The following is a 13,850-nucleotide window of genomic DNA, read 5'->3' as shown; positions in this document are numbered from 1 at the left end:
AATAGTATAGTAATTCTGATTCTGAGTGTGCAATAAGCAGTGGATAATCAAAAAGTTGCCATGTTTTAAAGGATTTAAAATGCGCGACGTAGAGAAATATTAATTTACATTTCCAAACAACATTTTCATCAATTGTAATTATACTGTGAGATTGTTGTCTGCACAAGAAGTCTGACAGCTACAGTACTGTTCAAAGTTTTAGGCACTTGTGTAAAAATGCTTTTGAAAATAATGCATAAATACATTTGATTTATCAATTAACTTATATAATCATAACTACATTTGGTATGACCACACTTTACATTTAAAACACTTGGTGCACTTGCCAGTGGTTTTTCAGGTAGCTTAGGTCAATTGATATTTACAACTGACATGCTACAGAAATAACCTACTTTAAGTCTTTTTCTTTGGTGAAAATACTAGTGGCCCAAGTTTTTTGCACAGTACTGTATAAAACTGCAACAGAGCAAAGATGAGTAAACGCTGCTTTACGGTTTTCGGACAGTATTCAGGTACAGGGATTGAACAATTAAACATAAAACAACATGGTCATCATTGTATAAAGTAATATTATTGTTCAGTGGTTAGGACTGTCGCCTCAAAGCTGGAAGGTCGCTGGTTCAAGTCCTGGCTGGGTCAGTTGGCATTTCTGTGTGGAGTTTGCATGTTGTCCTTGTGTTGGCGTGGGTTTCCTCCGGGTGCTCCGGTTTCCCCCCAGTCCAAAGGCATGTGGTGTAGGTGAATTGGGTAATAAAAATTGTCCATAGTTAATTTGTGTGTGTTGTTTAATTGTTTTTGTTCATTATTATTATTATTAGTGGTGGTGGTAGTAGTAGCATTTTATTACATTATATAATACTATATTTGTAAGGCATGCAGGTGGATATATAAATATATTAAAATATAATTCAGTAAATTGTTCTCAAAACGACCCAAAAATTAAAAAACTATATTATTTTTTGTTTACAAAAATACTTAAAAAAAATTTTATATTTACTTTTGTGTGAAAGTGTGAGTATAAATACTTTATAACAGCTAATACATTTAAATAACTGAATTATTTTATAAATGCCAATTCATACATTATAATAATTATAATAACCAAAAACTATTGTATGATTTATTTGTTTTGTGTACACACACACACACACACACACACACACACATATATATATATATATATATATATATATATATATATATATATACACACACACACACACACACACACACGAGTTATTCATATAAAAAGCAGCACATAAAATACATTACATTTTATATGTACAAAGTGAAAATTTATTTAAAGTATAACTTAACCATGTATAGAATTATAGTTATTGCAAAACAATACTGATATGTTATGAATTAAAGTCCTGGTTTTTATTATTATTATTATTATTATTTTATTATTATTATTTTATGTATAAACTACCTGAACACTGTTGTATAGTTCACACAGAGCCCGAGGAGCCTCTGGCAAGGTGAACTGGTCCTGAAATCCAGATCTTCTGTAGATTTAAAAACCAAAATGAAGGACTGATCTGACAGAACTGAATTCACCTGTGCAGAAAGCATGAGCATGTGCCTTCCGCTGCTCCATTTTAATATTATATTTTACAGTCTATGATTATAACACAAAGTGGGATGTTCAGTGATCCTTACTGTCCGTAAACACGACACAATACTCTGTAGCTCACTTTAAACTGCCTGTAGGCTGTGTTAAGTGATGTTTATTTTCATATTTATTCGCAAACTGTGACTGCTCGCTCGTGCGTGTACTGAATGATAATAATAATCATAAGTTTGTTGACCGCAGTATGGCTGAGGAGGCGGGACCTGCTGTCAAGATAGAAATACGTACATCTGATTGGCTGACGTTGTACGCAAGCTGAGAAACCAGCCAATTAGCCATAGCTTTATCTGCTTTCAATTTAAAAGACATTTTGAGTGTCATGAACGTTGACTAATATTTATTTCACTGTTTATTTATTCATTTACTAACGCTTTTTTTATGAATGACCTGCAGGACTTGCTTCCATTGAAATGTATGTAATTATATTTAGGTGGGTATATTTGAATGATTACCGATTGTTTTTTGTATGTATATACTGAGAAATGTGTACGTGTGCAGATGGAAGTTACAATAATGCATCAAAGTAAATGTTGTTTCTTATTACAGACTTATCAAAACTAATAATAATTAAAGAAAAACTGCCTTCCGTATATAGATATTTCAGTATTTTATTAACAAACAATTGCATTATGTAAAAAATGTTATTTAAAGGATCAAAATTATTAAAAGGAATACATTTATAGGAAATTAATATATATGTAGGTGTCAAAAAGTAATAGTAAACGTATATTATTATTAATATTAAAAGTATTATGTTTATGATGTTTAACGCTTTTAAATAATATTATATTTAATAATAATAATATAATTATGTCAAGTAAAGTGTAATTTAGATTATTTAAAAAACGGACTTCTATTCTGTAAATCAGTCAGCTGTTGGACAGTCGCCTCTTGTGTGTGGAGTTCTGACGGGAACTCTTCTCTTTTTCTTGCACTCTTTTACCTCTTTTTACCCTTACACAGCCATTACACGCCGTAAAACCGTCATGTCTCGTTTGCTGTGTTTATCGCGGCGCCTCATTAGCGCTGAATGTAAATCTAGCGTCCATAAATCACAGCCTTTTGTGTGTTTGTTGACACGGAGAGTGAAGTTGAGGGATCAGCTGATGAAGAGCTTCACTTCAGCGTCCAGAAGAGCTAAAGACGCTCCAAAGCACTCGCTTTTGTGGGTGTTCGGTCTCGGGACGGGGTTTGTTTTGGCTCTGGGCTTGAATTATCGCTCTTTTCTGCCCGAACAGTGTGAATGTGCCGAGCAGAAGACAGGCGGACATCATATTGTGTGTAAATACACCGCCGCCATAGAAAAGAGCAGAGACCTGCTGCAGCGGATAAAGGTAACGTTACAGGTATCTGAGAACCATTTAGTTTACTTTTTAATTGAGGTAAATTTGGTTTTATATTCGCACATTCGTTCATTTAAACGGTCCCAGTGTTATTTGCCATGCTACTTTGAACATTCGGTCTGAAACTGCATGTAAGTACTGTAACTTGTGACATCAAAACAACATTTATTATCTTAATGATAAATCAATTTAAATATGTGTTTGTTTAATTAAAACAAATAACTTTTTCCTGCAATCTAAAACACACTGATCTTAAATAAATTGCCATATATTTTTTAAAGAACACTGCTTTTATTCATGTTATCATTATATTAGATTAAATATATGAATAATATTTAGCAACAACTGATCAATACTTTTGTTCTTGCCCATTTTAAACAGAGAAATATTGTAGCAGAGATTTGTTGCATCTAATGTTTTATTTTGACTATTATTTATAAAAATGCATCGTTTTAAAATGCTTTTGTTATAACGCAGATAAATCTTCCTGTGTTCGGGTCAAATCTGACTGATTAAGTATTTAAAACACTCATAAATATTGTGATTTAAATCTGATTGCCTCAAGGCCTTATTATATCCTCCGCACTATGCACTTGAACATATAAAATTTATGATCGCCTCTTTCATTGAATGTTGAGTGTTTTATTCAACCTTGTTAAACTTGTGGTGTTCCCGGTCAAAAGTGACTGCCATAGGAAATGAATGGGTATCCAGACTATATTCATCCGTCAGACAGAAAACATCCCCAACTCACTCATACACATATTTCATAGCGCACACATATTTATAGTGCAGAGAGCGGGATTTTTTTTTATCTATTAAAAATAAAATGTTTATAGTGCAGAACGGCCTAAAGAGAAGTCTTGTCATCTTTCAGGATGAAGTTGGAGCTCCAGGGATGGTTGTTGGAGTTTCAGTGAATGGCAGAACAGTTTGGTGTGAAGGTATGAAGTCATTCAGAGCACACTGAGATCATCTGTACTACTGACTGCATGCTTAATTAAACATATTATGAGCACATGCAACCCCGCCGGTTCAACGCCACTCAAACCACTTTGAGCTGGTTTTAATCAGGTAACCTTCCGCATGGGAGTCAGGTGCTCTACCAAGGAGGCTTAAGACCATGGCCTCTAGTATCTATCACTAGATCACCTTTATAGGTCAGAGGAGTGAGGTTTCCCTGCACAGCACTCACTAGTTGGCCTTTGCTACACACACACACACACACACACACACACACAGACACAAAAAGAGTTTTTTCGGCTCATTCAAACTTCCTTAAAATAAACTCAATCTTGAAAGGTATTTTGGGCACTACTCAATTGTTTCATGTTCAATCCAATTAAATTTGTAAAAACAATCAATCAACTCAATCAGTTTGTGTTGGGAAAACATGAAGGAATTGTGTAGAACCCAGCATCTTTTACAGTGCATGTACAGTTGAGGGCAGAACTATTAGCCCTCCTGTGAAAGATTTATTCTTTTTTAAATGTATTCCTAAAGTCTTATTTACTGGTTTAATTAAAGATTTCACAGTAATTCCATTAATATCTTTTCTTCTGGAGAAATCTTTTTTAATTTTGGCTAGAATAAATGTAGTTTTTTTTTCCTTTATATTTACGCCAAGTACAAATTACATTGTTTATACAGATATATATAAACCCACTTCAACAAACCCTAAATACACTGCCTAAAGAAAGATAATAAAAAAGAAAAGTAATAATAATAGAAAAAAATGCAAATTTGGAAGGAAAAAATAAAAAATAATAATAAATGCATAAAAAATAAATTAAGGTAGTTTTTAAAAAATAATAATTTTAAGGTCAATATTTTTAGCATTTATTACAATATTTTTAACTCTTAAGCAATTTTTTTTTCAATTGTCTATAGAACAAACTACTGTTAAACAATGACTTTCCTAATTAACCTAGTTAAGCCTTTAAATGTCATTTTAAGCTGAATACTAGTATCTTGAAACATATCTAGTTTATGATGTACTGTCATCATGGTTAGATAAAAGAAATCAGTTATTATAAATTAGTTATTAGAACTATTATGTGTACAGTACCTGTGCATTTACTCTCTCAGGGCTGGGTTATGCGGATCTGGAGAACCGAGTGCCTTGTGGTCCAGACACAGTGATGAGAATCGCCAGCATCAGTAAACCTCTGACGGCAGCGGCAGTCGCCAGACTCTGGCAGGATGGCAAGATCGATCTGGACGCTCCAGTCCAGAAATACGTCCCGGAGTTCCCAGAGAAACAGTTCGAAGGAGAGAATGTGAGTGCGTCCATTACAGAAGACGCTTGTAATTAGGGCTGCACAATGTATTGTTTGAGCATCGATATCGCAGTAGTAATAATTCAAATGACCATAGTGTGTAACCTGCAATATTCATTTATTCATTTTTCTTCGGCTTAGCCTCTTATTTATCAGGGGTCACCACAGCTGAAGGAACCGCCAGCTATTACAGCATATGTTTTATGCAGCGGATGCCCTTCCAGCTGCAACCCATTACTGGGAAACACCCACACTTATTCACACACACACTACAGCGAACTTTGTTTTCCCAATTCAACTAAAGTGCATGTGTTTGGGGAGAACATGCAAACTCCACACAGAAATGCCAACCAACCCAGCTGGGAATCAAACCAGTGTTCTTCTTGCTGTGAGGCAACAGTGCTAACCACTGAGGCACTGTACCACCCCCAGTAATATTATTATTTTAAGAAATTTATACAATGACCATGGAATAAATGATTGCGTATTTATCTAAATGCTTCTTGCTTCAGAGTGGAGTCAGGACGTTCACTAACTTCTACTTGTGTATTGAACTTGTTTTACATCCTGAATAACTGAGGTACTTGACATTGAGGATATCAGTCGCTTTACTGTTCTCCCTGTTGTCTTTAAACCAGGTCACAATAACGCCTCGCATGCTCCTGTCCCACTTGAGCGGCATCCGTCACTATGAAAAGGATGCTCAAAAGGTGAGGGACGACAGAGAGAAAGCGAAGCGCCTTCTGAAGCCCCTGGAGAAAAAGGAGAAGAAGGAAAACAAAGAAAAGCTAAAAGCGGACGACAACAACTCGAAAAGCAAAGAAGCTAAAGGAGGCCGACGGAAAAAGGAGTTTGAACAGGAGGAGTATTACCTCAAAGATAACTTCGAGAGCGTTATCCAGGCTCTGGACTTATTCAAAGACGATCCTCTCATTTTCAAACCCGGTACGTTTTCTCGTCTGCATATATATTGTTGTAGAACCACATTTGATTGCAAAGACTAACCCAGCAGGCACACAACGACATTAATATTAGGTTAGATTTTGGTTGTGACGTCAGGTGATCCAATGTCAATGTCTAGCCAGCTTATAAGGACAATGTTATTAGGACATCCAATAATGACATCAAATGACCTTTATATTTGATTGATTTTAGGTTCTGATGGAAAGTGACCAAAATCCAATGTCGAGCCAACATCTTAAACCGATGTCATATTGACGTCAAATACTGACATATTTGTCAGGCTTGGCAACCAAAATCCAACGTCTGATAGACATCATAGTGGTAGCGCCAATACAACGTCAACCTTTAACATCATTAGATGTTGATAGTAGGTTGGATTTAAGTTATGACATCAGGTGACCAAAATTCAATGTCTAGCCAGCGTCTAAGGACGTTATTTTGACATTGAATAACATTGATATTTAGTTGATTTTAGGTTGTGTTGGAAAGTGACCAAAATCCAACGTCGAGCCAACATCTTAAACCAACGTCATACTGACATCAAATACTGACATTTATTCATCAGGTTCGACAAACACAAAATGCAACGTCTGATAGACGTTATAGTGGTAACTTCCACGCAACGTCAAGCTGTAACATCATTAAACCTTGATATTAGGTTAGATTCAGGTTGTGATGTCAGGTGACCAAAAATTAATGTCTAGCCAGCATCTAAGCACAGTGTTATTTTGGCGTTCAATAATAACGTCAAATGATGTTGATTTTAGGTTGTGTTGGAAAGTGACCAAAACCGAACGTTGAGAAAACATCTTTAACGAATGTTATATTGACGTCAAATAGCGAGATTCATTCGTCAGGCTTGGCAACCAAAATCCTGCGTCTGATAGATGCCATAGTGGTAACGGCCACACAACGTCAAGCTTTTACATCATTAGATGTTGATATTAGGTTAGATTTAGGTATGACATCAGGTGACCAAAACTCAATGTCTAGCCAGCGTCTAAGGACAGTGTTATTTTGACGTCAAATAATGTTGATATTTAGTTGATTTTAAGTTGTGTTGGAAAGTGACCAAAATCCAACGTCGAGCCAACATCTTAAACCAACGTCATGTTGACGTCAAATACTGACATTTATTCATCAGGTATGGCAACCAAAATCCAAAGTCTGATAGACGTCATAGTGGTAACGTACACACAACGTCAAGCTGTAACATCATTAGACATTGATATTCGGTTAGATTTAGGTCGTGATGTCAGGTGACCAAAATTCAATGTCTAGCCAGCGTCCAAGGACAAAGCTATTTTGACGTCCAATAACTTTGTCAAATGATGTTGATATTTAGTTGATTTTAGGTTGTGTTGGAAAGTGACATAAATCCAACGTCAAGCCAACATCTTAAACCAACGTCATATTGACGTCAAATACTGACATTTATTCATCAGGTATGGCAACCAAAATCCAAAGTCTGATAGACGTCAAAGTGGTAACTTACACGCAACGTTAAGCTGTAACATCATTAGACATTGAAATTAGGTTAGATTTAGGTCGTGATGTCAGGTGACCAAAATTCAATGTTTAGCCAGCGTCCAAGGACAAAGCTATTTTGACGTCCAATAACTTTGTCAAATGATGTTGATATTTAGTTGATTTTAGGTTGTGTTGGAAAGTGACATGAATCCAACGTCAAGCCAACATCTTAAACCAACGTCATATTGACGTAAAATACTGACATTTATTCATCAGGTATGGCAACCAAAATCCAAAGTCTGATAGACGTCAAAGTGGTAACTTACACGCAACGTTAAGCTGTAACATCATTAGACATATTCGATATTTTGTTGATTTTAGGTTGGACGTTGAATATTGACATCGGCCTGATGTTGAGTTCTAACGTCAACCCGATTTTCATTTCCAAACAAACTACAACATCCCATGACGTTGGGGCACAACGTCAATCTGACGTCCTGTGCCTGCTGGGATGATGCTTTTTTGATATTCAAACGTAAAAGCAGTTCACTTGCTAACTGTGGACTGTATCAAAATGGTTTAAATGAGATATTCTAGTACCTTTTCAATTTTATTTTGTTCTGATTGCCAACCTCTATTGAGCATCAAAAAAAAAAAAAAAAAAAATATATATATATATATATATATATATATATATATATATATATATATATATATATATATTAAGAATTGTAAATGTGAACATTGGAAATTGTTTCTTTATACTTTTTTGTCAATTACGTAAAAGTTAGATGCGATTGGGTACCACAGAATGGGCTAAGACGTGAACACGCAATTAGCCATTCAAAAGCAACAAGTCTGTATTATTAGATTTGACTTTGATTTACATAAGTTATTTCATGATTATAGTAGTTTATTACAATATTCTCTATTTTATAGTCATTCATTTTATTAACTTAATTTTATTCTGCACCTTCTCATGTTTAATATTTTCGTATATCCAATCTAAAAAGCTCTGTGTACCATATATCTGTAGGTAAATATGGATATAAATGTAATAACATTCTAAAAGATAGTCAAAAATTTTTTTTGGGTTTGTAGTTTGAGCTTAATTCTGCTTTATTGGACCGCTGTAGGTTCAACGTTCCTGTACTCCACCCATGCCTTCAGTCTGCTGAGCGCTGTGGTGGAGCGAGCAGCCAATCAGAGCTTCCTCGACCACATGATGGCCATGTTTCGGGAGCTGGGCATGATGAACACCGTTCCAGATGAAAACGACCCCATAATATACAACCGCGCCAGGTAAAAGACACTGCGCAAATGCAATCATGATGAACACAAATCAACAGACATATGAATCATTGTTTTTTTTCTCATGTGAAATACATGAATGAAACGTAAATATAAAGTCTAATATAAATATAATACGAGTTCAGTTCATTAAGTTACGTGATCAGTTATGTTTGCCAAACCATGACCAGTTACGTTTTGTAGAGCAGTGTTTATTGGTATCTAAAACCAAGACTGTTGAGACAAAATAAAAATAGCTTTTAAAAACTTTAGAAACTCTTAAATTCTAGTTTTCTCGGGATTTACTGGATTTTGTTAGTGTGTTTGCGTAAAATGATAACATTTGTTTCAGTCTACACAGCTGTGATAATATTTCTTTTATGTTTCATTTACATATAACGCCATTTAGAAATGTTTAAACAAATAAGCTTTTTTTCCAATCATTACAAATGAAAACTTCAAATGTTATTCCACAAAATAATTATTAGTCCTTGTAACTCTTCTAAAGATAAAAAGAAAAAAATAACATGTCTACAAATTATTATAAACATACCTGAAAATGTATATTTTTGTTATTACAAAAAAAAAAGTATGTACCCTTATATATAAGAGAATAGCACCCTATACCCTTAAATATTGCACTTAATCTAAATGGGTTGAAATGGAATGCTTTGGTGTTTCATACATGTGCATTTTAGTTACGATATTAAACATACAAATAGATTTTTTTGGGGGGGGTGTAGCTTTCAAGAATGACCTGCAGAGGCTCTAAAACAGTCAAGAAGATTTTTACCTGACAGCCTCCTTCCATATCAGGGATCACCAAACTTGTTCCTTGAGGGCCGGTGTCCTGCAGATTTTTAGCTCCAACCCTAATCAATCACACCTGAACAAGCTAATCAAGGTCTTACTATGTATACCTGAAACACCCAGGCAGGTGTGTTGAGGCAAGTTGGAGCTAAACCCTCCAGGAACAAGATTGGTGACCCCTGCTCTATATCTTTATAGAACATTTAGCTTTCATCTTAAATGTAATAAATCAGAAACAAAGTGATTTATATATTTATTTTTAAAATTATTAATATTTTTTAAATATTATTATTTTTATTTTTAATATTATTATTATTACTTGGTTGTTTTTTATTCATTTATTCACTTTTTAAAATGTATTATTTTAAGTGTATTTGAAATAATATTGTAAATAATTATGTAAAGTATGATGATTTGGTAACATTGTATACAGATCATTTGAATTTTTTTTTTCAAAAAAATAATAAATCCCCCAATTCTTTTTTTTTTTCAAATTAAGTTTTTACCAATGCATACTGATGATCAAAAATGTTGTTTTTTTATGTTTACAGTAGAAAACCAGCTACCATAATAGAACATTATTACTTATTAAGTATGCAGTATGTAAGTTTGACACCCAGTGGTTGAACTAGGTATTGCACTCCTGGATAAAAACACATTTTCACTCGCTTCTCCTCTCACAAGTTCACATAAGCACAGGTTGCCAGATTGACCTGATTGAGTGTGCCTAACTATCGAGCCTAAAGGCTGATTTGAACAGTTTTCTAAAAGCAATGCCACATGATAAAAGGAAATATTTTCCATACTAAAAGGAGTTTTTGTTTAACAAACATCTGAAATTTATATTATAGAAACGGCTTCTATTTTTCACAGGTGAACAACATGATAAACTATGATCACCTCCGCTATACCTCATGTGCTTTATTCAGTGTTAAATACCAATAATGTGAGTTTAAATGCCATTTTGCGTGACATTTAATGCCATACTACTGAAAGCAGCCGCAGATAGTTTATCTCAGATCTTGAAAATAAATCATGTGAAATTGAACTTTAAAAGTGTGACAGTGCAAACCCAATTTATGATGTTAAGGAGGTTTAATATGTATTAATTAGATTATAAACCTTACAATTTCGTTGGAGTGCAGTGAGTGCACTATTCTGTGCTTCTAAATGGCTATATGTAAATTTCTGTCGTGTTTAGTCTGGTGCAAACCGCCAAATTGATCGCCACTGCAAATGTCATCACGCAGCTTGTTGTTGGGACACGTGGTTACATTTGCAACCTGCTCACCTAATGTTTACGTTCGTAATATGTATATTATTCGCTAATTAATAACCTCATGTGGAACTCTGAATCCATGTCTCATCATTTTGTGGCTGTGATGTCCATCGGAGATTACATGTTCGGTCACGAATGCATGCTTTTAGAGCCTTTCTGAGTAAATGAATTAAATATGCCGTTCTGGCAAGTAACCAGGGGCGGACTGGCCATCTGGCAATTCTGGCAAATGCCAGAAGGGCCGGACCATTTTTTAAATGTAGGCCGGTCACCTATTTTATTTATTTATTTTTTCATATAGTTTTTTTTTTAAATGTAGGCAGCTTTTATCTTGTGCGAGATGTGAATATTATGATGATGATGGTGATAATAGTAAGAATAATAGTAAATGTTAAGCATTGGCCCAATTGGCAACAACCAGCTGGTTTCGAGATGGGCCGACCCAATCTAAGGGCTACTCAGATGTAATTAAAATCTGGCAAGAATGTCAAACAAACAGTGTGCAAAAAAAAGGGAAAGGCAGTCAAGTCAGACATTGCAAAATACATAACATTTTTCTAAACTAGTCTCGAAAAGGGTCAGTGTGATGGCGCAGTAGGTAGTGCTGTTGCCTCAGAGCAAGAAAGTCGCTGGTTTGAGCCTCATCTGGGTCAGTGGGTGTTGAGTGTGGAGTTTGCATGTTCGCGTGGATTTCCTTCTTGGTGTTCTTCTGAATTGGGTAGGCCAATTGTGAATTGGGTAACCCAGTATAATGGGTTGCAGCTTTGAGGGCATCCGCTGTGTAAAACATATGCTGGATAAGTTGCTGATTCCCACATTAATAAAGGCACTAAGCCGAAAAGAAAATGAATGACATGATTGCATATATAAATGGGTTGCTTTTGTTCCAGTCACATACATTTAAATGTTTAAATATCTCTTAAATAATGGACTGCTTGTATAATTTTACCATCTGTACACCAATATAAGTAGTGAATGTGCGTGTCCTTGGGTGGGGCTGTGTCGGTGTGGTAATGTGGGCTGGTGTGGCTACAGTGCCAGGGCTGATTTTTTTAGTCCCAGTCCGCCCCTGCAAGTAACCCTGAGTTTTAAGGCAGTATATCTGACTTGAGCATTGTTTTTCGGATAAACAAGAATGTTATCATGTTTCTTAAATATCTGCAAACATATTATGGTATTTTTATGCTTTAGAAGAGTCCAAAACTTACACACAGCACCTTTAACAGTCTAATGATCTTTAGCATAAAGAAAAAACCTATAATTCTGACCCATGCAATGTATAATTGGCTATTCCTAAAAAGATTGTACTCTTACGACTCATTTTCCAGGGATACTTTTGTGACATGTAGGTAAAGCTTGCTAACACATTTCCCGTTTTTCCCGCAGATTCTACCACTTCAGCAAAAAGGGCCGTGTTGTGAACTGCCCGTATGTGGACAACTCCTACAAATGGGCCGGCGGAGGTTTCCTGTCAACCGCAGGTGACCTCCTGCTTTTTGGGAACGCTCTTCTATACAGCTACCAGATGACCGAAGCGGACGGCCTGCTTCCCGGATTCATCAAACCGCACACTGCCAGAGCCATGTGGGCGCCGGTGGACAGAACAGAAGCATCGTGGGACAGAGATGGTCAGTATGCGCAGGGCTGGCTGGTGGTGGAGAAGCTGCAGAAATACGGTGAGTGCCGAAAGCGCAGACATTACGTTTCACACACAGGGGGCGCCGTCGGGGCGAGTAGCGTCCTGTTGGTTTTGCCTAAAGAAACTGAACGGGATATTTCGACGGATCGTCCTCCTCCTCGTGGTGTGGTGGTCTGCATTATTACAAACATGCAGTCAGTGGGACTCAATAATACTGCGTTGAAGATCGCGCACGAGTTCGAAAAAATCAGCGCTGAGGATAATAACACATCTGCTTGACTTCGTTTACATAGTTTGGATGAATGTTTGTGCCAAGTGTTCGTTTTTGGAGATATTTCATATATGTGAACTGTTTATCATGTTGATAAATAAAGGTATTATGAAAACATGGCTGTTTTATGTGATTTATTTATTATTTTATTTTATTTTTTGGTTTATGATCGCTGTTTAACTCCTGAACTATTGGTCCCACTTTTTAAACATAGAGCCATAAGCCGCCTTGATTTGAAGGAAAACACTTGTCGGATTGTAGTTGAATTGAGAAATTAAGAAGGCAATAAAACAAATGCATTTTTATACACATTGTTATATAAAATGTATTTTTTCTAAACATGTTTTAGCCTAAAAATGACTAAAAATCAAAGCTAAATATTTGAATAAATATTATATCAAATATCAAAGTTGATATCTCAAAAATTAAGCTTTCAGTAGTATTTTGTGTGGGTGCAGTACCAAACATCACCACTAGATTACATCCAGTTTACTTTGACCATTATAATGACGCCCCCTACTTCTGTGTTTAATTTAAGCGATGTTATCCTTTTGTCTTTTTTTTTTTTTTACTTTTGACAATATTTATGAAGTAGATTTTTAAAGTCACATTTTAAAGTACAGGCACTTTTAGAATTCTCTTATATTGTTGTTTGCGTCATTCACTCAAAATAAAAATAAAAAACGTAAATAAAACAAAAGTCATATGCCTTTAAGTTTAAGAAAACAGTAAAACAAATTAATTATATATATTATTGTATTGAATATAATTTAAAAAAAAAACATTTTTTGCCTAAAATTGATCGAAAAACAAAGCTTAAAATTTGAACAAATTATTTCCCAAATTGAAGTTGATATCTTAAAAAAAATAGCT

General features: G+C 35.1%; 1 protein-coding gene across 6 annotated transcripts; it reads left to right on the top strand.

Annotated features, from left to right (window-relative positions):
* Positions 1 to 2,495: 2,495 nt before the first annotated feature.
* lactb (lactamase, beta) lies at positions 2,496 to 13,094 on the top strand. Of its 6 annotated transcripts, none has more exon segments than NM_001020593.1 (6): positions 2,496 to 2,967; positions 3,854 to 3,920; positions 5,065 to 5,255; positions 5,894 to 6,200; positions 8,825 to 8,990; positions 12,454 to 13,086. In NM_001020593.1, coding segments are annotated over 6 exon segments (1,611 nt in total). In that variant the 5' UTR covers positions 2,496 to 2,619; the 3' UTR covers positions 12,986 to 13,086.
* The last annotated feature ends 756 nt before the right edge of the window (positions 13,095 to 13,850 follow it).

This window comes from Danio rerio, chromosome 25, assembly GCF_052040795.2.
Source record: "Danio rerio strain M-AB ecotype USA chromosome 25, GRCz13ab, whole genome shotgun sequence".
Taxonomy (NCBI): Eukaryota; Metazoa; Chordata; class Actinopteri; order Cypriniformes; family Danionidae; genus Danio; species Danio rerio.
This window is presented reverse-complemented; position numbering and strand designations above follow the sequence as displayed.